This window comes from Anguilla rostrata, chromosome 8 (assembly GCF_018555375.3).
Source record: "Anguilla rostrata isolate EN2019 chromosome 8, ASM1855537v3, whole genome shotgun sequence".
Lineage (NCBI taxonomy): Eukaryota > Metazoa > Chordata > Actinopteri > Anguilliformes > Anguillidae > Anguilla > Anguilla rostrata.
Window position 1 is genome coordinate 6,733,908 of NC_057940.1, and position 22,962 is coordinate 6,756,869.

General features: G+C 43.3%; 2 protein-coding genes across 7 annotated transcripts in view; both read right to left on the bottom strand.

The window, feature by feature from the left end:
- Positions 1-573: 573 nt before the first annotated feature.
- Positions 574-14,422, bottom strand: LOC135260683 (tumor necrosis factor receptor superfamily member 11A-like). Of its 2 annotated transcripts, none has more exons than XM_064346114.1 (10): positions 13,844-14,422; positions 10,783-10,854; positions 9,934-10,059; positions 9,483-9,629; positions 8,347-8,437; positions 7,362-7,438; positions 6,014-6,121; positions 4,241-4,290; positions 2,841-3,528; positions 574-1,025 (listed from the first exon to the last, which is right to left on the bottom strand). In XM_064346114.1, the coding sequence occupies exons 1-10, from the start codon at positions 13,851-13,853 to the stop codon at positions 796-798; spliced, it is 1,599 nt and encodes a 532-aa protein (XP_064202184.1). In that variant the 5' UTR covers positions 13,854-14,422; the 3' UTR covers positions 574-795. The 2 variants fall into 2 exon arrangements, with proteins under 2 accessions (XP_064202184.1, XP_064202183.1); XM_064346113.1 differs by having other exon boundaries at positions 13,840-14,402.
- A 3,123-nt stretch (positions 14,423-17,545) lies between these two features.
- The window catches only part of LOC135260684 (RAB11-binding protein RELCH homolog), a 37,753-nt gene continuing 32,336 nt past the window's right edge, over positions 17,546-22,962 (bottom strand). For all 5 annotated transcript variants that reach the window (XM_064346118.1, XM_064346120.1, XM_064346117.1 and 2 more), the window contains 6 exons: positions 22,330-22,393; positions 22,035-22,173; positions 21,573-21,689; positions 19,761-19,849; positions 18,799-18,869; positions 17,546-18,134 (listed from right to left, as the gene is read on the bottom strand). In XM_064346118.1, the coding sequence (XP_064202188.1) occupies positions 18,014-18,134; positions 18,799-18,869; positions 19,761-19,849; positions 21,573-21,689; positions 22,035-22,173; positions 22,330-22,393 (601 nt within the window). In that variant the 3' untranslated portion in view covers positions 17,546-18,013. The remainder of the gene's footprint in view (positions 18,135-18,798; positions 18,870-19,760; positions 19,850-21,572; positions 21,690-22,034; positions 22,174-22,329; positions 22,394-22,962) is intronic.

Sequence of the window (22,962 nt, forward strand, 5' to 3'; positions counted from 1 at the left end):
CTGCGTTTAGCTTCGTCATGCCAGTTGGCTGTACCACCCTTTTTTAGCACCTGGCAGATGGGGCTCTTTTCTGCCCTGGTCCACTGATGGTCGAACGGCTTACCTCAGACAAAACATACCGAAGCCTTACCTTTTCAGATGACACCTCAATGCATCATTCAATTAAAAAAATGCACATTAGCAGTGGCACTTAAATGACTATAACTGTTACTTTGCCCATCTATCTAGTTTTCTGTGGTTTGAAATGCACTGTTGTAAGTTGCTTTGGCTAAAAGTGCCTGCCAAATCACTGAATCCCAATTGTAAACCGTGCTAGCCAGTAGCTGAGCGTTAGCAGTTTTGGGATTCTGCCCGTTGCTTTTGTGTTTATAGTGACTCTGTTTTGGCCATAATTTTGAATGCTGTTACTGAACCATGCCATCCATGGGTACCTGTGGGGCCTAACCGGTTCAGCTCCTTTTACAAGTTTTTTTTTTCAAAGTGGCAAAAAAACAAACAAAAAAACACATTTTGAACAGAACAAACATACAATTCCAATGCATAGGCCCCCCAATCAGAGAGCTTGAATACGGGTTAACAAATGCATGGCATTTATTTTCAATACATAATTCATAGTATTCTGGATGCTATGACAATAATCCAAGTTACAAAACGATATAATAAAATCAGATCGACTTCACGCCTACATTTCCCAGAGGCCATTTCTTTCCCTGATCACCCCTTAGAGTTCTCGGTTCCACACATATTCCTGCCGGTTGGACCTATCCATTTCCCCCTCTGGTGAGGGGGTTTTCTTCAGAACACTGACACATTCTCCTGTGGCGGCTGGCTTGTCTTTGGCTTAGTGACCACCTCAAAGCCTTCCTTGGTGGTCTCTTCCTGGACAGGATTGGGAAAAGCCTCCTCCAGGTCTCCACTGTCAGCCTGAGAGTCCTGGCTGACGTACACCACAATGACGTCTCCACTAAAGTTCATCACTTGTCCGTTTGAAATGAAAGTGGTGTTACTGTTTCCCGTGACATGACCTACAAAAAAAAAGAAAAAGGAGTCAACAAACAAATCTCTCACTGGTTTCTTTTGTTACAGATGGCCTTTGATACAATTAATTAGCTGAAATAAATCCTTGTGGATTGGCTAATGTTAGAGTGCCAAATACGGGCTTTATTGTATTTGAAACAACTTCAGTGTGGGACCACTGCATACGCTGTTCGTTAAAGACCCTTTATTTACATAGCATGTCAAGTTCAGAGTACTTAGAATTTGTGTTTACCTATTTAAATCTACAACAACAATATTAAGCATGCTTTTGGTGCTAATGATGCATTCAGTGTATGTCTACAACATATTCAAAGTTGTGGGCCGAACAGCACAGTGGTTAGATCATAGATTAGAACAGAGGCTGCAAATATATAAAAAAAAGCACAACCAACCACTGGTTTTATCATGTTCATTTTACCACCCATTAGCAATGAAACATTAACTTTTGTATCATTAAAAGCTGAATTTCACCATGAAGACCATACGTTTTCTACAGTGTGCTGGTGGTGATCGCAGGGGGTATCCGTGTTATGTTAAAGCTGTTGTTTAATTATTCTTTTTTTCACAAGATGGAGATAATCTAGCTCCGGGACCACAAATTTGGCCTGAATTTCTGAACAATATTCAGCACAGAAAATCAGCATTCTTAGAGTTCTTCATTACCGGACAAGAACTAAGCGTTTGGATCAGAAGCATTACGTTACAGGCATTTAGCAGACGCTCTTATCCAGAGCGACTTATACAACTTTTACATAGCATTTTACATTGTATCCATTTATACAGCTGGATATATGCTGAAGCAATGCAGGTTAAGTACCTTGCTCAAGGGTACAACGGAAGTGTCCTACCCGGGAATCGAACCTGCGACCTTTCGGTTACAAGCCCAGTTCCTTACCCACTGTGCTACACTCCGTCCTTCACACCACACTGGTTATTTATGACCCGTTAATTAAAAAAAAAAAAACGCACCACCATTTCCTTCAAAAGAAACTCCATCAGGTGTCTGAGATAACTTCCTGTTTCCCAAACATAGCGCACGGACGCCAACGGAATAGATGAGTAAACGTCTATACATTACGACTCATCTGTTCCTGATGCAGAACGTAAAAGGTCCTCGGATTACTTTGACATATAGCCTTTGTTGTAGCCCCTAATACGGTGTTGGGAGAGTTGTCACACTGCTTAGTAGACTCGTCAGTAATGAACGTCAATTTGACGGACTTGCACTTGTGATCGGAGGGTACAAGATTCAAATCCATCTGCATTTTTATCACCTAGCAAAATTTGTTTTTCTCCAAAAACATTCAGCTGCATACTGAATAATGCATGTGCATGTGTGTAAAATGTGAATAAAATGTGAGAGCTATGTAAAGTGACCTAAATAAGGTCATTAGCTAAGTCATGATAATGGAATGAATGGAATGCTCTCTTTAACCACAGTTTGGACATAAAACACTTTTCACCGCTATTTGAAGAGCATTGAACATCAGTTTTGAGGTTGAGTTTTACGCTCAGATAATTTTTCCTTCCCATTTCCTTGTTCCTGTCTCTGACTCCTCCTCCTCTAGCAAAAACTCCGGCTACATTCTTTCCGACATCCGCCACAGCTGATTGTCTGGCACGGATTATGACCGCAGACATACCGCCCTTTAATACAGCTGGAATATTGTGGTCCCCTATGCCCTGGGGTTTTTCAACCGGGGATCCACGCAACAGGTACTGTAAGAGAGACCGTCATCGCACTCTCAACCCCCCCCCTCACCCACTGGGCCCCAATCAGGTTGGCAACCCCTTACACTTACCAGCTGCCACAGAGTGACTGGCGCCCTCCAGCGCAGGCCCCTGAGTGAGGTCACCTGTGGACAGGTGAAGAGGGAGGCCCGGCTCGCAGTCGCTGACCAAGGAGAGCGGCACTTTAGTGGCGGAGTCTGTACTGCGGCGGCCCGCCCCCGCGCCGCAGTCCCGCCCGCCGACCCCGCCCTCCGACGCGCCCCCCCGCCGCTCCACCCGGCCGCCCGAGCTCGGGCACGAGTCACACGACCCGTGCGGGCGCGCGCAGCGGGGGCAGGCCGCCGGGCTCTCGCCGGAGCAGTTCCCGCCGCAGACGGGCGGCTCCAGCAGGGGGCGCTCCGCCGCGCGGTCCGGGCAGGAGCAGGGGGGGGCCACGGCCTGGCTGCAGTCCTCGTTCTCCCCCACCTCCAGGGGCTCCTTCAGGGAGAGCGCGCAGCTGCAGGACCCCGAGCCGGAGCCGGACCCCGAGGGGGGAGGGGGAGGGGGAGCGGGGGCGGGGTCCCAGCTCTCCCTGCAGACGCCCGCGGACGGCTCGCCGGCGCCCCCTGTGGTCTGCACAGCCGCGGCGTGCTCCGGCGTCCCCCCCGCAGAGGCGCACTGGGAGGCCTTGGGGTCCCCCTCTTGGCGGATCAGGCAGGTGATCTCCAGGGTGCGGTTCTGTGTCCCGTGGACACCGTCGTAGGGAGTCAGCGCCGTTTCCTTTATGGGAAAAAATAAACGTTATTCCTGAATCACAACGTTCTGCTGTTTTATATTTGTCCCCTTCCACTCCACAGATATATATTTGGAAATATTCCTCAAATAACACAGTAAAATGTCCATTGTTAATTCAACTCCAACAGAGTACATATTACAAAGTTCAATAGTGACCATATGTACTCTGAGTTGATTTAACACTTAACCTTTTACTGTGTGTAAGACAACTTCACTTTGGAGGAAAGAGCTAGACTTATAACGCAAAGCATGTGGTTAATTGATTTTTTTAGGAACTGCTTAAACTGCCCTAAACAGGAACCATAACCCAGAACATGGGACTCAGCTCAACCCCCAGTAGACGACTACTCCGTTGTCTCATTGTGCAACACAAATTGCATCTAAAAAAAGATTACATTTTGAAAGACTCTTTCCAGGAAAAATGTCAGTGTGAAATTGCGCAACACAAATTGCATCTAAAAAAAGATGACATTTTTAAAGGCTCTTTTTGAAGGTCATTTTGAATATAGCATTAATTTGTGCAGCACAGTAAGAGATGAAGGAAAGCTATTTGATGCAGGAATCATTAGTTTGTTGGATCAGTTTGTGTTTAGGGTTGCCTGTGTGTGTGCCCTGTGTGTGTACCCTGGCTGAGGATAAGGATTATAATACCTCTGAATAAATATATGTAATATAATAAATTAGTACTACTCCTTACCTGGAGCATAGAATTTCGCTTCAGGTCCTGCACGCATGTTCGGACATTTTCTGAAAAAAATAAATAAATAAAGCAACAGGTAACATTAGTTTATACTCTTAATTGACCAATAATGGATTCACAGCTCTATAAAACCTGTGTCATGTAGAGAACATGGCAGAGGTGCACAGACCATGCGTGACAATGAAATGAAAGACTTGTCTTATTGCAATGAACAGAATCATCACATATTTAATATTTCGCGCATATTTGGGTCCGAAACGATGTACCCAAACGAGCACTAAGCCTTTAATGTAGTAAACGTTATATTTCAGGCATTTAGCAGACGCTCTTATCCAGAGCGACTTACACAACATTTTACACAACCATTTTACATTACATCCATTTATACGGCAGGATATATACTGAAGCAATGCATGTTAAGTACCTTGCTCAAGGGTCGGTGTCGTACCTGGGAATCGAACCCGCGACCTTTAGGTTACAAGACCACCTCCTTACCCATTACACTACACTCCCGCCCCTGTATTTTAGCGCCGCCGTGTAAGAGGCACTACCGCGATCGGAGCAGACTAGACGACCACTTCCTGCGTCTCCACGCTGGAATGAATGAATGCCAGATCTCTCACAATCTACTACAGCTGTGCTCAGCAGCCATGGCCCCAGCCAGGCCTGCCTCCTCTACGAAGTCTAACGCATATATATGCGAGACCCAGCAGGCTAATTGTCAAATGCCGCACAGTGGATCTGAATTCATAGACATTAAGCACTGCTTTCCAGACAAGTCAGGCGCCAATGGCTACGCATTGAACTAAATACACAAATCGCCACTAAACACATCTGTCCACAGGCTTCCAAGCCACATGACCTGGCGTCACACTGAAGATGGATTTGGATGTCAATCTTGTAATCTTGTAAGCATCAAGTTCATTTTTAGATGCGGAGCACTTCATGTTCCTGGCTTGTACTGTAATTCACTGACTCATGTTTAGCAGACTGAAGATTCTCCACAAGAGGGAGCTATTCGCACTCATGATACTCCACATCAACGACACTGTGGGGATGTCCCAATACTAAAAAAAAAAAAAAATACGGGACTCTTTGTGTGGTCTGCAAAATATACAGTTATGATGGGGCTATTTCATCAATAGTCAACATCGACTTTGATGACGGAGAAGAGGATAAGCTGTCCCAGTTTTGTTCACGACTCCTCATTCTTTACATTACATTACATTACATTACATTACAGGCATTTAGCAGACGCTCTTATCCAGAGCGACTTACACAACTTTTTACATAGCACTTTACATTGTATCCATTTATACAGCTGGATATATACTGAAGCAATGCAGGTTAAGTACTTTGCTCAAGGGTACAACGGCAGTGTCCTTACCCGGGAATCGAACCTGCGACCTTTCGGTTACAAGCGTAGTTCCTTACCCACTGTGCCACACTCCGTCCTTCACTCCCCTCCTTTCCTCCACATGCTTCTCGGGTAGGAGACGAGTGGTAGTGGGGGAGTGGAGGAAAGGGGTTGAGGAGGGAAAAGCGATGGCGATCTCGGAACTTTGCACACTTTTTATATCGACCGAAAAACAAACCATGTGAGACATATCCTCTGACAGAACAGCAGACCCACTGACCCGCTTGCTTCAGTCTTGGAATTAAATTTATTTCTGCGGACGTGCTTACCATTCCGCATTATTTTATAATTTATTATCCGAGCCATTACCGCCATTGAAATGACGCTTTGCGATGCTTTGTGCTTAAACTCACCAGTGAGAGACTTCAGCTTATCTTTGCAGCAGAACAGGAACAGGATGACCAGAGAGATCGCAGTGATTACTGACAGGACTGCCACTATAGCCCAGGATATGGTGCTGCCTGCAGACAAAAAAAAAGAGAGAAAATAACCCACACACTGTCCAGAGAAACGATTTCTTGGTTCCTACATTGCACTTGCTATTTAAACGCACAATAATTATTTTCCTAAATACTGAGAATGCATTTTACGGGATCTTATCTCTTCGGGGAGGGGATGGACATCATACTTAATGATAAAATCACGTATAAGTAAGTTAAAAATCAATGAAGATCCTCAAAATCTTTTTTCCATTTTAACAACAGCAAAATTATATTATACCCAAAACAAGACCAGGTCAAAAGCTAGTATATGGCTGGACCGGCCGACCAATGGTGTAACTTCATAACTCGGCCGACCAGTGGTGTAACTTCATCACTCACAGTCACTCAGTCACAGACGTTCGCGTTTGCAGGGCTGGCCCCGCTGTTGCAGTCCAGCCAAAAAAAGAAAGGAAGAAAAGTAGCCCTGCAGCCTAACGCATGCAAATTTAGGGCGTGACCGCAAATCCTTTTTTACACTACGGAGCTGGGACCAGGCTTGCTCACCTGGTTCAGATTCCAGGTGTTCTGCTACAATACCTTTCTGTCGAGCTGTCTGCAACAACAGTGCTGTGGTAAGGAGCTGGTCTTGTAACCTGAAGGTACTGTACAAGACCAGCTTGGAGGGCACTTAACCTGCATTGCTTCAGTATACATTACATTACAGGCATTTAGCAGACGCTCTTATCCAGAGCGACTTACACAACTTTTTACATAGCATTTTACATTGTATCCATTTATACAGCTGGATATATACTGAAGCAATGCAGGTTAAGTACCTTGCTCAAGGGTACAACGGCAGTGTCCTTACCCGGGAATCGAACCTGCGACCTTTCGGTTACAAGCCCAGTTCCTTACCCACTGTGCTACACTCCGTCCCAGCTGCATGAATGGATGCGATGTAAAAAATGCTACGTAAAAAGTTGTGCACGTCGCTGTGGATAAGAGCGTCTGCTGAATGCCTGTAATGTAAAATCCCTCCTTCTTTTTAGGACAATCTCAGGCTGAGCCCAGGCAGTTTCTAATTTATGCTCTCATTGCAGATGCTTGTGGGGGGGGGGGAAGCAGTGAAGACCTAACAATGCGGTATCGCGGCGTCTAGCCTTGGCTAAAGCTCACGCTAACCTGGTCCCAGCTCTACAGTGGAAAAAGGTGCACGAGTCCCCTCAAGTAAAGAGTCACCACTGCTCCCTAAACAGCCCGGACAGCGTCGCTGACGTACCGGGAACGTGAGGCCCGCAAACTGCGTCCGTTTCCGAGGTCCCTGGCTCTTTCACCGCTCTCCCCAGCGCTTTGCAACTGTTGGGACAAAACACAAGTGCGCACATGGTATTTCTCCATCGTGAAGAGATCGGTCTTTTTCTGGTGCCCCAGGCTAGGACTACCCGCAAAACGGAAGGGGCAACAGAACGCGTCTTCTATCCGAAAGGAAGCGGTGCCGGACAGAATCGCAGACGCAATTTGTGGTCAGACTGTTGGGACATTTAAACTTGTTGACATTTCACTGTGGTCTTGAGTACGGTGGATACAATTCACAACACCCCTGCGATCTCTGCCATGCATCCTATACGAAATGCGACTGGTTTTAAAATGCCACATAGACAGACATGCAGAACTTGAGTATGTGCATGCATTTATGGGTGGGGACATTTATGGGTATATATGACATAATCTAATTTTGATCAAATTACTGTTAATCTGATGAAAAAAGACTATTCTGGGCACAGTACATGTAGTCTCTGTAAATTGCAATTTCTTTCCATGTGATCTTTGTGGGTTTAAATCTTGTTGCCTACAGCACAGCCATTTGAGTTTTCATGTAGACTTGTTTTTGTCTTTTATATGCCCATATGCAATACACTGCACCAAGCTTCTTTTTTAAAACAACTTTTTAACCCCACATATTTTTAAAAAATTATTTTGGCACCTGACGTGGGGCTGTGCCTATCTAATCCTCACCCCAAACTGGAATGGCCAAGGGGCAACACTAGGGCCAACTGCTCTTTGCTTCTTGGGACTCTTCTTGGCAACAGTTGATAACCCTGGCAACCGTTGGCACGGGAACAGTCAGTGTTCCATCTCAGTCCACGGAGTAAGTGAATCTGTCGAAGGGCTAGCACTTTAACTAGACAACAAGACAGGGCAAGCGGAGGAGGTTTTGTCGCAAACGAGGGGGGGCACAGGAGAGATTCGAACGGGGCACTCACTCGGTCCACGGCCTGCAGGGCTCGATCGCAGAAGACACATTGGAGAAGAGCCCCGGTCGGCACTCAGCGCAGGACCCCCGGCCCGTCGTTTCTTCATTACCCCGACACGAAAGACCAAAAGACCAAAATTAGACAGGCCGCAGACTGTTCCTCTCCACTGCAGCTCTCTCTCTCTCTCTCTCTCTCTCTCTCTCGCAGCTGTGGTACAGCGGGGTGGGGCGGCGGTTTGAGAGCTGGGAACACTCCCATGGCTTTGTCAAGCGGCCTTGCTCAACAACCACAGAAGAAGAACTATGTGCATGTTTTTTTTTCTCTTTTGCTTCTTAGACTGGAATTGTAATCTGGAGGGCTTTTGAACGCTCATGCCAGACACGATGATACTCCCAGTACGTAAATGTAAAATTGCCTTTATCTTTTCAGAAAATGCATATCTGACACACAAACACAATAAATACACAGACATCAAATACAATAAATGTGACATAAGCCAATACATACATAATTATATTTAGCAAGCTTTTACCAAATATTTTGTCAGTCCTGAAATAGCAATTCTCATGCATTCTTCCTACATGTTATGTTCACTAAATACAGTTTATGTGCTTTCTCATATATCCATAATATATTCCTGCTCTATTTTTGTCATGAGTAACACAAAAGCATTACTCATATAAAATACATGTGCTTGACTGGCTGCAGCTGTGACTGTACATATCTGTACGGTACCTCCCACTGTGAGTCACTGTAACTGCTACACTGAGCTAGGACCAGAACAGACCTCTGTGATTGGTCGGTGACTGCCACACTCAGCTAGGACCAGAACAGACCTCTGTAATTAGTCAGTGACTGCCAAACTGAGCTAGGACCAGAACAGACCTTTGTGATTGGTCGGTGACTGCCACACTGAGCTAGGACCAGAACAGACCTTTGTGATTGGTCGATGACTGCCGCACTCAGCTAGGACCAGAACAGACCTTTGTGATTGGTTGGTGACTGCCACACTGAGCAAGGACCAGAACAGACCTTTGTGATTGGTCGGCGACTGCCACACTGAGTTCCCAATGCACCCGACAATTGGAACGTTTGCACCCGAGAGTTCCGCACGGCCCCAGACGAGCGCCGCGATTGGTCCTCACCCGCCACGGTGATGCCGTATCCGGGCCGGCAGACGGGCATTTTCTCGCAGTACTCGCAGTTGACGAGGGAGCACTGGAGACCGGGTCGACACCGGCACGGCACCGCCGCCGTGTGGTTCTCCGGCCGGTCTGGCTCAAAGCCCCTTCCTGTGGAGAGGGGCACAGACGAGACCTGTCACACAGGACGCACGCGATATCCCGAAACGGCTTGGCCATGGATGATTTAACCCACGCCACGTTATTTTAACAAATACGTGATCAGAATGTCCTTAATTGAGCACTGTAATGTTGACGTAACTACTAGTAACTGAAAGCAAATGTCTAGAACACTGGAACACACTCTGGATTTTGAAGGAAAAAAAAGCTGCACACTTTTAAATGCATGGACCTTGGTCTACCGAAAAAGGTTTTAATGCAATATGATTAGAAAGGAATGAATATAATTGCAAACCTCTGTCGCAGAACTTCTGCGTGAGGCACCTGGTCTCGTTGTTCCAATCCGGCTGATATTCATTGGGTCCACAAGACCGGCAAATGGTATCGTCTTTACTGGTACAGAGGTCAAGCATGTATTTTCCTGACAAGAGTAACAAGCAGGGCATTAGGGCATCAAGCACAACTAGCAAAATGTTCTGATTTGCAAAGACAGATAAAAGGCAGCTAAAGCATTTGATTGGGACTCACAGTCCATGACCCAGTGAAAGTGTTAAAGGCATACTATGCAGGATTTTACCTTGGAAATATTATAAAATAACAATGTTCAGTCATAGCTATGATGCAATGGCAGTCTTTGTCTTTGCACGCATTTGCCGAATCTGTGCTCCTCTGCCTGTATTTCTTTGTCCAAAATGTGTTCGGGACGTTTCTGGGCATGTCGCTCTTTCTGGTGTGTGGCTACAGAGTCTGAGGGGTGTGGTCAGCTTTCAGCAGAACATTTGTAGCTAGCTACTGCAATGGCAGAAGACTGCAATGGCAGACTTCTTGTATTGTTGTCCAGTGACAGCGCTAGCCCTTGATAGATTTACTTACCCTGTGGACTGAGATGGAACACTGACTGTTCCTGTGCCGACTGTTGCCAAGGTTATCAACTGTTGCCAAGAAGCAAAGAGCGATTGGCCCTAGTGTTGCTGCTGACCACAGCGAGGCAAAAAAAAAATCCTGCATAGCATGCCTTTAAGGCAAACGTCCGAATCACTTCCGGGTCTTAATTTGTTCAGCATGGATTTGTTGGGTCATCCTAAGTCCTGAACAGGAAGCACAAAGTAATGACAAATGAGATGTGTGTTTTTGATGTTTTTACCTGGTTCACATTTTTTGCAGCATCTTTTGTCTCGTACATATTGATGCGGGCCACAGCTTGGTTTGGAGAAGACTACCTGGGGAAAAAAAGGTGTGTATAATTTTCTTCTGGTATAATTCAAAAACCAGTAGCGCTGCAGAACTATCACTGGAGATTTGGTTGAATTTACAGCAGCACGGGCCTCCAAAAGGCATATTTTGCTATGTATTCTCTAAACTCATACCCCCGATTCCACAGACACTGCCTAAAAAAAAATGGGTAGATGTAAACAGTGTTCCTTCCCTTACATTTGTGTTCTATTTTTACGCACAATGAATCACATTTGTCATATAATCAACAGCCAAATTGGGTTCATCTGGTTGCTTATTTGTTTTAAATGACTTCATTCCTGCAGCAGCCTGTCCTCTTAAAAATAAAACATGGTTACATTTGTTAAGATAAACTGATACTCCATTTCATGGATGGCATATTTGTCTGGTATGCAGACAAACCAAGCACAGGATAGGAGATCTAAGCATAGTCACGTATAATAACGAATACTGTATATGAAATGCAAAATAATTAACATTTTCTGAAATGGATCAAACTTCCTATGTAAAAACAGCAAAATACTAAATACAGTCCCAGCATCCACATATGGGTGTGACGTACAAGCAGACTAGCAGCCCTGCCAGGGATTTTCTTCATGCAAATTCATGAAAACATTTAGTAATGGATGGGTGAATCATGGGCCTTGTTGGAGGTCAGTTAATGTCGAGCAGTAGGATGGAATAGCCCCATCAGCCAATAGGCAAATTTAACTGTTTCAAAAGAAGTCTTTTGTCAAAAGCTGAACAACCACACAGTGTGAGCAAGAAGTGTGAGCAACCACAAGAAAAACTGAAATTAACATGCAGTAAATAGTGTCACTGGCTTGAAATAATAATCGTCATGCAAAGAACCTTGGGGGAGCCTAGCCAATGTGCAATGTTAATTCCATGTACCATAACAGCCAGTCTTTGCTGTATCTGTGAACAAGCCAATCCATCAAGTGTAAAGGAGTACAAATTGTGCAAAGTGTACAAATCAAAGTTCTCTGTTTAGTAGTATTTGTCTTTAACAGTCAAGTTCCTAGAAAATTACCGAGATCTTTTGTTAAAAACCAAAAGGGATTTTCAAGCACTACAATTTTCACTGCTCTGGGTCATCGACGTGTAATTACACAAAGGAAAAGGCTTTCATTTGCTATATATATATGGGTATGGTTTCGCGACGCCCCAAAATAATTGCATGTTACAGAGTCTCTACAGGACACAGCATAGGTTCTCCAAAGCCTCAGGCCTTCACACATTTTCTCCCATTTTAACTGCAAAACATTAGGTTCAAAAACTCAACCATAACTTTGAAGAAAATAAAAACCATACTTTAAAATGTGTGACATTTTGATCGGTTACTTGATACAATTTTAATGTTGCCTATTGTATGAATGATACTGATATAGGAATGACAGTTACTTCGTGTTGGTGCAGCTGTGAAAATCGACTGGCATTGCTCCAGCCATTCATCACCTAGAGCTCAGAGCTCAAAGCCGAGGAACGGCAACGCTGAGGCAGTGTTATAGAGGGTCAACTCCACAGGCAGGTGAATCCACCACAATATTTGCATAACTGCCACCATACTTCTTGTAACGCCAAGCACACTGTTTAAAGAAAAAAAAATGATTTCATAGCAGTTAACCTAATCGCCCGTTCTCTTAACCCTTTGAGCGTACACAGTATTTTTTTGGGGGGGAAAAACATTTTAATTAATGCTATCGACAGAAATGGATAGTTATTACAGTTTGTGTCGATTGCAATGCACTACTCGTGTGTACGGAAGGCAAGTCTTTCCATACACAAACACGTTGAGCAAAGACCCTGAAGGTCAGTTTCTGAAAGTTACAGACGTTTCATAGGCGGTAAATAGGTGGACGTATGAATATTTGTTTACCATTATTTATTTATTTACGTATTTTTGATTGGCTTACATAAAATGCGGAAGTGATGACGGTCACCCATTTCATTTATTCTGCAGTATCTATCAGGAACGATCGCAAAGCAGCGCAGATGAAGAGCCAAAATTAAATATGGTTTACTACTGGACAATCACTTGGAGAAATGCACGCTACATTTACTCATCTACGAGTAACCTACTTTATTCCTACCCATAACGCTGAAACTGAGTTAACTGGAATACCAAACGATAAACAAACCACAAAGACACAGCGTTTTGTCTTTGAATCACAGCCAGCTGCAAAACCAGCTGCATTCGTTTTCCAATGAACTAGAGAAACATTTCAGCGCTCCATCCCTTTACTTTACTCCCACGTACTTTACACCCACAGCAGAACATCTGATGTTACAGAATATAAAATTATCCTATGAGCACAAATCAACATTTCCTGAGCTTTGAATATGTCTCTTGTGCGTTTTTTTTTTCTTTCTTTCTTCTTCTTCTTCTTCTTCTTCTTCTTCTTCTATATCATTCCTTTGCTGGTTAGTTTTTATGCCTTTTTAACAGAAATTTTGTTCTGGTCGTAAATGGTCTATCAAAGATTGCCATGATTAGGCCTACGTGTTAATTGCATTCAAAAACACAAATCAGATTTAGCCAGTTTGCATAGCATATAGCCTAGTTAGTGAGGTGAAGCCAAAAAAAGAGAGAAAAGAATATGCACCTAGTCACTGTAGCAATCAGTCTTGGCCGCAAGTAAAGCATTATCCACAATTCACCACATTTGAACAACCATAACATTCCATCACAGTTAATCAGTATCATAAATCGAATGTTTATCTCACTTTTGCCATGAGAAGAGTGAAACTGTAGATAAATAAAAAGTTTAACCCAGCTCACATAAACCATGAAATCGCAATCGCGACCAGCACTCTTCATGATCAAATGCTATTTGTTATTTTAGTTGGGTTGTTATTTATATTTCATTCAGGAGGATGATTATGTTCCTCTGCTGCAGAAACACATGTATTATATTGTTATAGCCCAATATAGTTCATATATCGATAATAAAAAGAGCTTTCAAACCTACCTGTGCGCATACACAAACTATCAACTGTCTAATCCAAATATGGATAATCCAACTGGTTGTAATATCCACTCCCATTCTCTCCTGGTGTAGAGAAAACAGCAGCTTCTAATGTTGAATAGAGGAGATTAAATTAGTTTTCACACCTTCTAGTTCACCTCTCAGTGACTATAACATATTGAGAGGCTCGTCGTTACGCCTAAACGTGACTGCGTTCCTTTTAGCTATAGGTTACATGGCAAGTTTAACATCCAAAATGCACGACATTTTCATACGGTACGTCCTCCGCGTTTCTCACCCACGCGATGTGAGCGCCGCTTTCTCGGCTCGCTGAAACACTGGTGTAGCTGGACTAGAGTTCTGAAGTTAACTCCTCCCTCGCGCACTGCGTGGGTTGCCAGGGAACCATAGTTCGTGGATCCCTACGACTGTACAAAACGGGTTAAACGTGCACGATATGATAATGTTTTAAGTTTATGCTAGCAACAAAATAGTTGAACAATTGGGCCGTCAAAACGGCGGTGACCTATGTTCATCAATTGCAAATCTGTTTCCTGAATTCTTCGGCGGCTTTTTGTCTGGGATTGTTTTGGATTAGGAATGTCACGCTTAAATTCCTGAGGCATAATTAGTGTGCAAAACAACGAGCATTCAGTAATGCTACTACCAGACAGCAGGTTTCGCGAATACCGGGATTTATATCAGTCATATTCTCAGAGGCAATGCGCACATTTCACAATAGTTTACGAAATGACTTTTGGTAGTTAAGTGGCTTGATCCTGGCGAAATCAGAAGTGCTGTTAAAACAATACAATCAAAATACACTGTAAACTATGGGTTTCCGAACTACATGCACCCATGGGTATACATGAAAAAGTTTGGAAACAAGTAATTACAATTTCTACAGTATGTTTAAAAAAAAATTTTAATTAAGTTTTTTAAAAATTTTAGGAGCTTTTTCCAGGGTCAGTATTCCTGCTAAATATTAACAATACCTAGGCTACTTCTGAAGTTCTTCTAGGGTTTTCAACACACTTGTCCCTGGTTACGGTTATACACTTTGTTATACGTCGCTCTGGATAAGAGCGTCTGCCAAATGCCTGTAATGTAATGTAATGAAGTGGTATTACTGAAGGCTGGCTTTCCCCAGCATTTTCAAGTATTGAGCTGCAGTCTGGAAAAAAAAGTTGCTGGTCATTCACTTTTTACGGGATTTGTTTTTTTTTTTACAAGTTTCGGGAAACGTTTCCTGCCCAATTCCCAAATTTAAACGTTCCTTTTAACGGCATACAGCTGCAAGGAACGGGGAAGGATCGTGATAAAACGACAATCTCATTCTGTTACGTTCCGCAGATTTCAGTTTGTACCTGTAATTTGCAATTTTTACCTGTGTGGCATGGTTAGTATATGACAGGGCACTCAAACCCCAGTCCTGGGGTGCCACAATTTATACTGGTCTTTGCGATTTTCCTTCCAATCAGCAGCCGATTTAAGCCTGGGAAACAAATATTTGCAGACTCCTCAGCCAAACATTAGACCGTTAGGTGCAGGAACGAATCAAAAGCCGGTAGACACAGCAGCCCTGCAGGATTTGAAAGTTTGAGATCCCTGGTTGATGTTCTCAAAGTAGGACCCTACAATCACAAAAAAATGTTATTTGGCTGGTCTCCATATGGGAACCATTTTTAGGTCTTTACGAAGCCCTGTATGGTAGCTGTGAAAAGTGCAAAAGCTCCCAGACTGAACCATTTTGCCTGACAAAGAACCCTTGAACTAGATAGGCCACCTCTATAAAGACACAGAGGAGCCTTTTGGAACCCTTCCTTCTGACAGTATATCCAGTTTGGACATTATAATACATACAGTTCCCATATCAAATCAAATCTTCTTGATTACTGCTTGGTTAGGAATAGGACATTTTGTGGAATGTTTGGCTTGAATCGCATCCAACAGCACCGTCAATTAATGTCTGTCCAATGCTCTCTTACCCTCCCCCGTGTATTTCTTGTTATTGCCTGGACAGCAACTTCACAATGTAATACGACAGCTTCAGCTTCTGAATAATTGGACCTTTTTTTTTGGGGTGGGGGGGGGGGGGGGCGGGGGTTGCCGAGCACTAACAATTATCCCCTTTTCCCATTCATGCCAGGATAACTTCCATTTAAGTCTGAGTAAGTCCTGCATACGCACAATGGAAAATCGAAGCCACATGCTCACAACCTTGTACCGGGCCGCAGAATGCACTGATACAGCTGTTTCTTACCATTTCCTGCGCAAACTCAAATCACTGTTGCACCCAGACAGAGTATTTAGGATCCCCATTGGGTAGTAATAAGGGCACATTGGATGGAACTCTTTCCAACTCTTAATTCTGTGTAGAACGTGGCAGTTTATGCATGAAGTTGATACTTCATTTTATACAAATATCTTAAGTATCTAGCTAGGGATGATTGTGTGTTCTCTGTTCATGACTAGCCATGCTTTATGTAATTAATGTCATTTTAAAGCAAGTTCATTTGGGCTGGATGTTGCTATGGTGATAATTACAAAGTGGCCTATTTGTTACTGAATCATTATTTAGCGTGGAGTGTGATTCATGTTTGAGTAATGTAAGAGACTAGTATGTTCAATGTTTTTTTTCTGCTCTCCAAAATGTGGAGGAATTATATGATTTCTCAATGTTTCACATTTTCAGCCCACTGAGTAAAAATATCTCCTTCTGCTTTTTAATTCCCATACATGGTCGGAGAATGGAAAGAGTAGGCTAGAGTAAGGAAATGATGTCAGATGTCAAGTGTGACAGTGCTTCTGACATCATAATGTCCATCTCAATGCCTGAAGCACTTATCATATCAGTCACAAAAACAAAAACATTCTCCCTATGTTTGCTGCAACGTGGCGGCAATGTATTAACGAAACAAAACATTCCAGTAACATTGTGAGAACATTTTTGTTAGCTGGGATACCAAAGAGAACTGTTCCCTGTAGCATTTACACTGAACATGTCCCAGATACGGATGACAGTACAGTGTGAATTTGGCTACTTACAAAGTGTATAGTGTGACTAAGACAATCAGTTTGGCAAGCATCGTGAGGGGCTTTGTCCAAACCATGAAAAACAGCCCCAGACCAAGGGGTGTCCAGATACTTTTGGTCATATAGTGTACCTGCTAACTCGCTCCTTCTGACAACAGGTAAGCATGTGCAGAAGTAGCAACGTGCTAACACACACCTGCTAACTTGCTTCATCTGAATACAGGTAAGCTTGCAGAGAAGCTGCAGCATGCTAACACACACTGCTAGCTCACTTCTCCAAGAGCTTTGAAGGAGCCTTTGTTTGATCACTATGGGGCAAAAAGTAGTGCGAAAGTAGTAGCAAGCTCCGAAAAAGGTCTGTACTTGTCCTTTTCCACATGTGCATTGCGTAATCTTTGCATTCCCAGCACATCTGGCTCCTGCCTATGATTTATGAAGGTTAAATATTAGACATATGCAAATTTTGTTCCAGAATCATGGTCACGCCAGTTAGTGATGAACTATCAGCAATCTTCAGAAACATCAGAGTTCATTACTTGGCAGGTAAACTGTCATACGTAGTGTTGCTACAGAAACTGGCAACCGACTGGCGATACTAATTAAATAACTCTTGATTTGTTTCCATGTCAGTGATCGTGAATTTAAAAAAAAAACAAACAAACAAAAAGGTTTTCTTTAAATACACAAGTTGTTTCACTTTTATTACTTCATTACATGGATTTTGAAATTTACATTATATCATACTGCCTAATAAACCAATGTATTGTACAGTCATTTGGATTTATTATTCATCTGAAAAACCCTTCAACACATTACCCACCACTTTAAGAAAGAAAAAAAAAGAAAAACATACGCATCATGAGACACTGTGCAACACAAAGACAGGGCTGGAAAATAATTGTACAGATCTCTTATGTATGAAGTGCATATTTACAAGAAAGGCAAATACGGGGATACAAAGTCCAATTCTGTTTGAAATGATTAAACAAAGTGCAAATTTCTTTGTTGGCCAGAACAAAGTCACGTGAATAATAAATAAGAAATAAATCATACACAAACAAAACATTTAAAAAGGCAGACAACTGACTTCAAGTAGAAATGCTCTGGTGCCTAGTAGAGGACCGTGGGAAAAGTGGATCACTTCTTCCTCTGAAACACATTGGCCAACATGGCTCCAGAGGTGGTCAGCTGACCCATCTTGCTGAGGAACTTGGTCTTTGCATCTTCACTCACAAGACTTGCGGCTATCGAAATGGACCTTAAGAAATGGAGGGGAAAGGAAAGGGAACATAACTGTAAATGTATACAGATTTTTAGTACTCAAAATTAATTCAATCTCTTCGCAGGTGTCTTTCTCTGATGGTTTTGGAAAAACTGGTGATGGTTTTCTGAAGGTTTTTCAGATGTTTTCCCTCGGATTCCTCTTTGTCTTTGTCATTGAAAAACAAAAAAAAAAAACTGTTCAAGCAAGTGGTGCTTTTAAAAAATATTTTTCCAAAAACAGGTCCCCCCTCAAATTTTACTGTGGGCATTCATTTCACAAATGTTATACAAATGTGGTGACCGCTTTCCTGTTTTGTTAAAGTGTAATAAACAAAAGCAGATCTCAGACAAAACGCTTGTCATGCAGTAAAGTACGGGAAAAACTTTAATTTAAGCGTGGATTTACATCTAGTTGAAGCCTTTCAAAAAGACGCAAAAAAAAAAGATTGTCAGTGGCGACAGCAACATGGAGAATCTTGTGTAGAACTTTAATCAAAAAGTCACAGACCCAAACCACATGGGTGGGGCACAACTGTTGTGTGATTAAGCAAAATAAACCTAAACTGGCCTACTTTAGGATGTATTGTTCAGCTGCGTAGACCACAAAACAGTGGCCTGGAGGCTAAGTTACGGGATTTCGCGATAAAACGAGCTCTTACCCCTGCTGCTCCTGGACACCCCTGTTCTCCATCCTCCGCTCGCATTCTTTAATCATGGAGCTCAGGATGACCTGGAAGACAAAAGGCCCGTTTCACCGCGACGTCACAGAGCACTTCGCTCATTCGCCGTTCCGTGCAGTCTCCCACTGCAAGCAAAGATGCTAACCACCTAACCACTGAACTCTATGGTATTCTTATGCTTCCTATATACGCTCTATGGTGCCACCGGGTTCGAGAAAACCCGTCCTCATTCATTCATTCATTTACTGACGATTCTGGGTTCGAGGCTGCTGCCATTTTGGCTTGCCAACCTTTCTCACCTTGTGTGCACATGGAGCAGCAGAAGAAGAACAAAGACTCCTTAAATGGAAATGGCGAACATTGCTGGGCTGAATGGCCTGTTCTCCTCATTATGTTACGGTATCTAATGTTATAGTGCACGCACAGTATGCGGCGCTAAGCTAGGAAGCTCCTCAGCTATCATGTGCAAGCAGTTGTCACTCATTTCATTATTCAATTTTTTTATTTATTTATTCAAGTTTGTTGGCTTGTTTGCAGTTCACCAGACCTCATTTGGCTCACATATGAGAGTGACCCATACTGCTTGGGAAATGTACCCCTGGGGCATGCACTTGCTAAACAAATAAATAAACAAACAAGTAAATCAATTTTGCACATTCTGCTCAGCCTTGAACTGTGATTGGTTGGCCAGGGGAAAAGTGGTCATGTGATTAATTCACAAGTGCAGCATCAATTAAATCAAAGCATTCATTGAAGGACTACTATGAGCAATAGGTTTCATTCTAAATAAGCAATGCCTCTGACACACACACACACATACACACATGACACACACACACACATAGACACACAGAGCAAGGCGGGTCAAGTGTCGTATGTAAAACAAAATGAACATGAACACAAATAGCTTATAGTAGAGTAGAGAGAGCAGGTCCACTGACCTCATGATCAGAGGAGAACTGCTCCATGTCTATTCTTAAGCATCTCAACCCAGGAAGGAAGTGAATCACCAGCCACTCTTCGGAGATGACTGAGACCACAGGATTAAGGAAGGGGCAACCTTAGCAAGGCACCGGGAGTTAGCATGAAAACAGCCATTCACTAACAAACCAAACATTACTACTGATGTGGCAGAAGATGGCATTGGGCAGGAAAAAACATGTTTGCAAGAATAATCTAAATGAAACAAAGCACCGTTATGGAGAGGTGGTCAGTAAAAATGCCCTTTCAACCGCACTTCAACAGCAGTTCATCGGTAACTTTGAGAAGAACATTTGTGTAAAAACAAACAGGTAGTCGGCGTTTAGTTTTAAATTTGATCCTTGGAAAAAATAATATTTCACGTAATTATTGAGTCGGTGCAAAGCTGTTTTTATGTGGTGTGCAGTTTCAAAGTGAGTGCCCACACACCTGTTTGTTTCAATTTTGGGAAGTGTGATATTTTGTAATTGCTTAACCCACTAAAGCGTGACATCACATATGTGATTAGAATGTTCTTAACTGAACATTCTAATTCTGATGTAATAATCACTACTGGCAACTGAACGCAATGGAGTTCTAAAACACCGGCTAAGAATTTTGAAAAAAACATTCCCAAAATACTCTTCAGAGGGTTAAAAATACAACGGAATTTAGTAATCAATGACAAGCTTAATCAAACCCTCAATGGATGGGAGCTAGCATGTGCCACCAATCACTTGTGTAAACCAAAATCTCCATAGCAACGTGCTACTTTAAATAAATTCCATATGACAACTCCCATACTGAGGTTCACAAAGTGTCAGTCTATATTTTGCAGCTAACATTATCCACTCTGGCGTGTCGCCACTTCCTGTTTTTCAAACAAAACGGCCTTCCAGCGAACAACTCTCTTCTGATGTCACAGCCACTGCCCTCTGCACCCGATAACTTATTTTTCCACACGGTGTGGGCACCTCGGGGGATAGCTCCCATGAAACTCTCGAACCCGACCCGGGCCCGTGTGGATGTGAGGGAGGCAGCGGGCGGAGGTCAGGGCACCGGGCGGGGCACCGGGCGGGGCAGCGGGCGCGGCCCACGTTGGCCCGACGTGCTGGGAACCGTGACCAGAGAAGCCCAGACGTCCCAGTTTGGAAAAGGCTGCCCCTCAATTACCCGGGACTACAGAGCGGACGGCCTTTCAGCTTCATTGTCCACCCTGCAATTTTGGTCTGCGTGAAATGCACTGTTTATTTTTCCTCTACCCTGCCAGGGCCTTCAAACACATCAAAGCTGCGCTGGGAGGGGGAAAAAATGCAGACGCCTGAAAAGGTTTTTCTGCTACTCCTTCCAACGCAGTTAAAATACTGAAACCAACATAATGCTGTTTGACAAAGTTTCAAAAATTATATTAACATATTATATTAATTATAATGCGTGGCACACCAATGTAATGTAATGCTGGAGTTTTGTATTATGGGAAAGAACGACCTACGCTCCTGTGCTGACTGCAATATATACTATATCCTTGATGAAAAACATATAAAGCAAACATTCATTTCTTTGTTTCTTTAGCAATCAACACAAACTGAATACAACTGAATAAAAAGTTAACAGTTGCCAGTGCTATAAATTTACTTCAGCCAAAATTAATACACCGGTGAACACTGAATTTGGAAATTTCCTTAATTGCTTGTGGTCACATTGTCAACTCGCCTGACAATTCAATGCCAGCAATCAACAAGGATCACTTTGTGATCCCTTTGTGACCCCTGACCCCAGGAAGTGAAGGATACAGCAGCAGGAGAGGGCGCTGTAGGCGTCGAACAGCTGCATGGCGATGTCCATCCTTTTGCTCTCCGCCGTCTGGGAGTTGTTGCCCAGGGCCAGCTTGTGCAGATGGGGGAGGACAACTGGGAAACACAGTCAAGCAAGGGAGACAGACTTCAGCATCAGAGCTCACTTCAAGAGCCATAGCAACAGCAGAAAAGCACTGCTTGACCGTACATCGCTCAGTGATAAAGGCACACGTCTCAGCTACAGAGAAATCCCTGGTGAGTATGAGTCAGCAAGAAACTTCAGTCATAACTCAACTGCACCGGTAAACTAGTCTAGAGCAACCAAGAGCCCTTGCAAGGAGTTGTGGGAAATGGAAAATAGGTAGACTACAGCTGAAGGAACATGGGGTCATTTCTGAGTAATTTAACTAGATATGAGAAGAAAACGGTGTTGTGTTTGTACGCCGCCAAGAGACTCACACTCGTCTCTGAACCTGGGGTCGGCGTTGGGCCCGACCCGTCCGAACGTCCTGATGACCTCCATGTGCAAAGCATGCTGGTCCTGATACTGGGGGTCCTCCAGAAATGAGGCCAGCTGCATTTTCACCCTCTCCTGCAACTGCATCGGCAACAACAGTTTCTCCTTCTACCCCACATAACGAGCATAACGAGAAGAAGCTTCCTATTGGCCGTTCCTCACATGTGCGTTCTGCTTCATTTGCATAGAGCATTTGTGATTGGCTGAATTTTGGATAATAATATAGAGTGCAGGTACCTCTCTCTGTGTCACGGTCTCCATTATTGTACCGAAAGCAGGTATTGTTGATGTCCTAACAGAGCTGAAACATAAAAAGAAGAACAAGACACATACTGACAATGCTGATGTGTCACATTGTGATCACGAATCCTGCCAAGGATTCAGATGCCAAGGAAAAACGTATATAAGAAAGTTGTTTGGTGTTAAAATCTCAATCATGCCTCGTACAACCCGTCTGTATTGTTTGACTTTCTGCTTAAAGTCCTGAGTATATTGGAGTTTCGGACGGACGCAGTTTCATATTACAAATTCACACTGTGTCGTGGGACAGCCACATTCATTTTTACTCCATAAATATCCATGAAAGATGTCGAAAGAAATCAAGACCATAATTATATACTCTGCTTCCAAAGGAAATAGCAGAATGAGGTTAAACTGAGTGCTCTGTGGTCTTACTCCGTAGTACGTCTGCCGCGATGTGCAGGCATCCTTGACTGTGTCAACGTACCAGTTTCCAGTAAACCGCTAGCAAGAGATAAATTTGGAATGGCTACGCAAAATGTTCCATTCCATACCGCTATACATTCACATTAGCACTTGGTATAGTGGAAGAAAAAAAATTATTTTCGTGGGCGGAGAAGAAAGTTATTT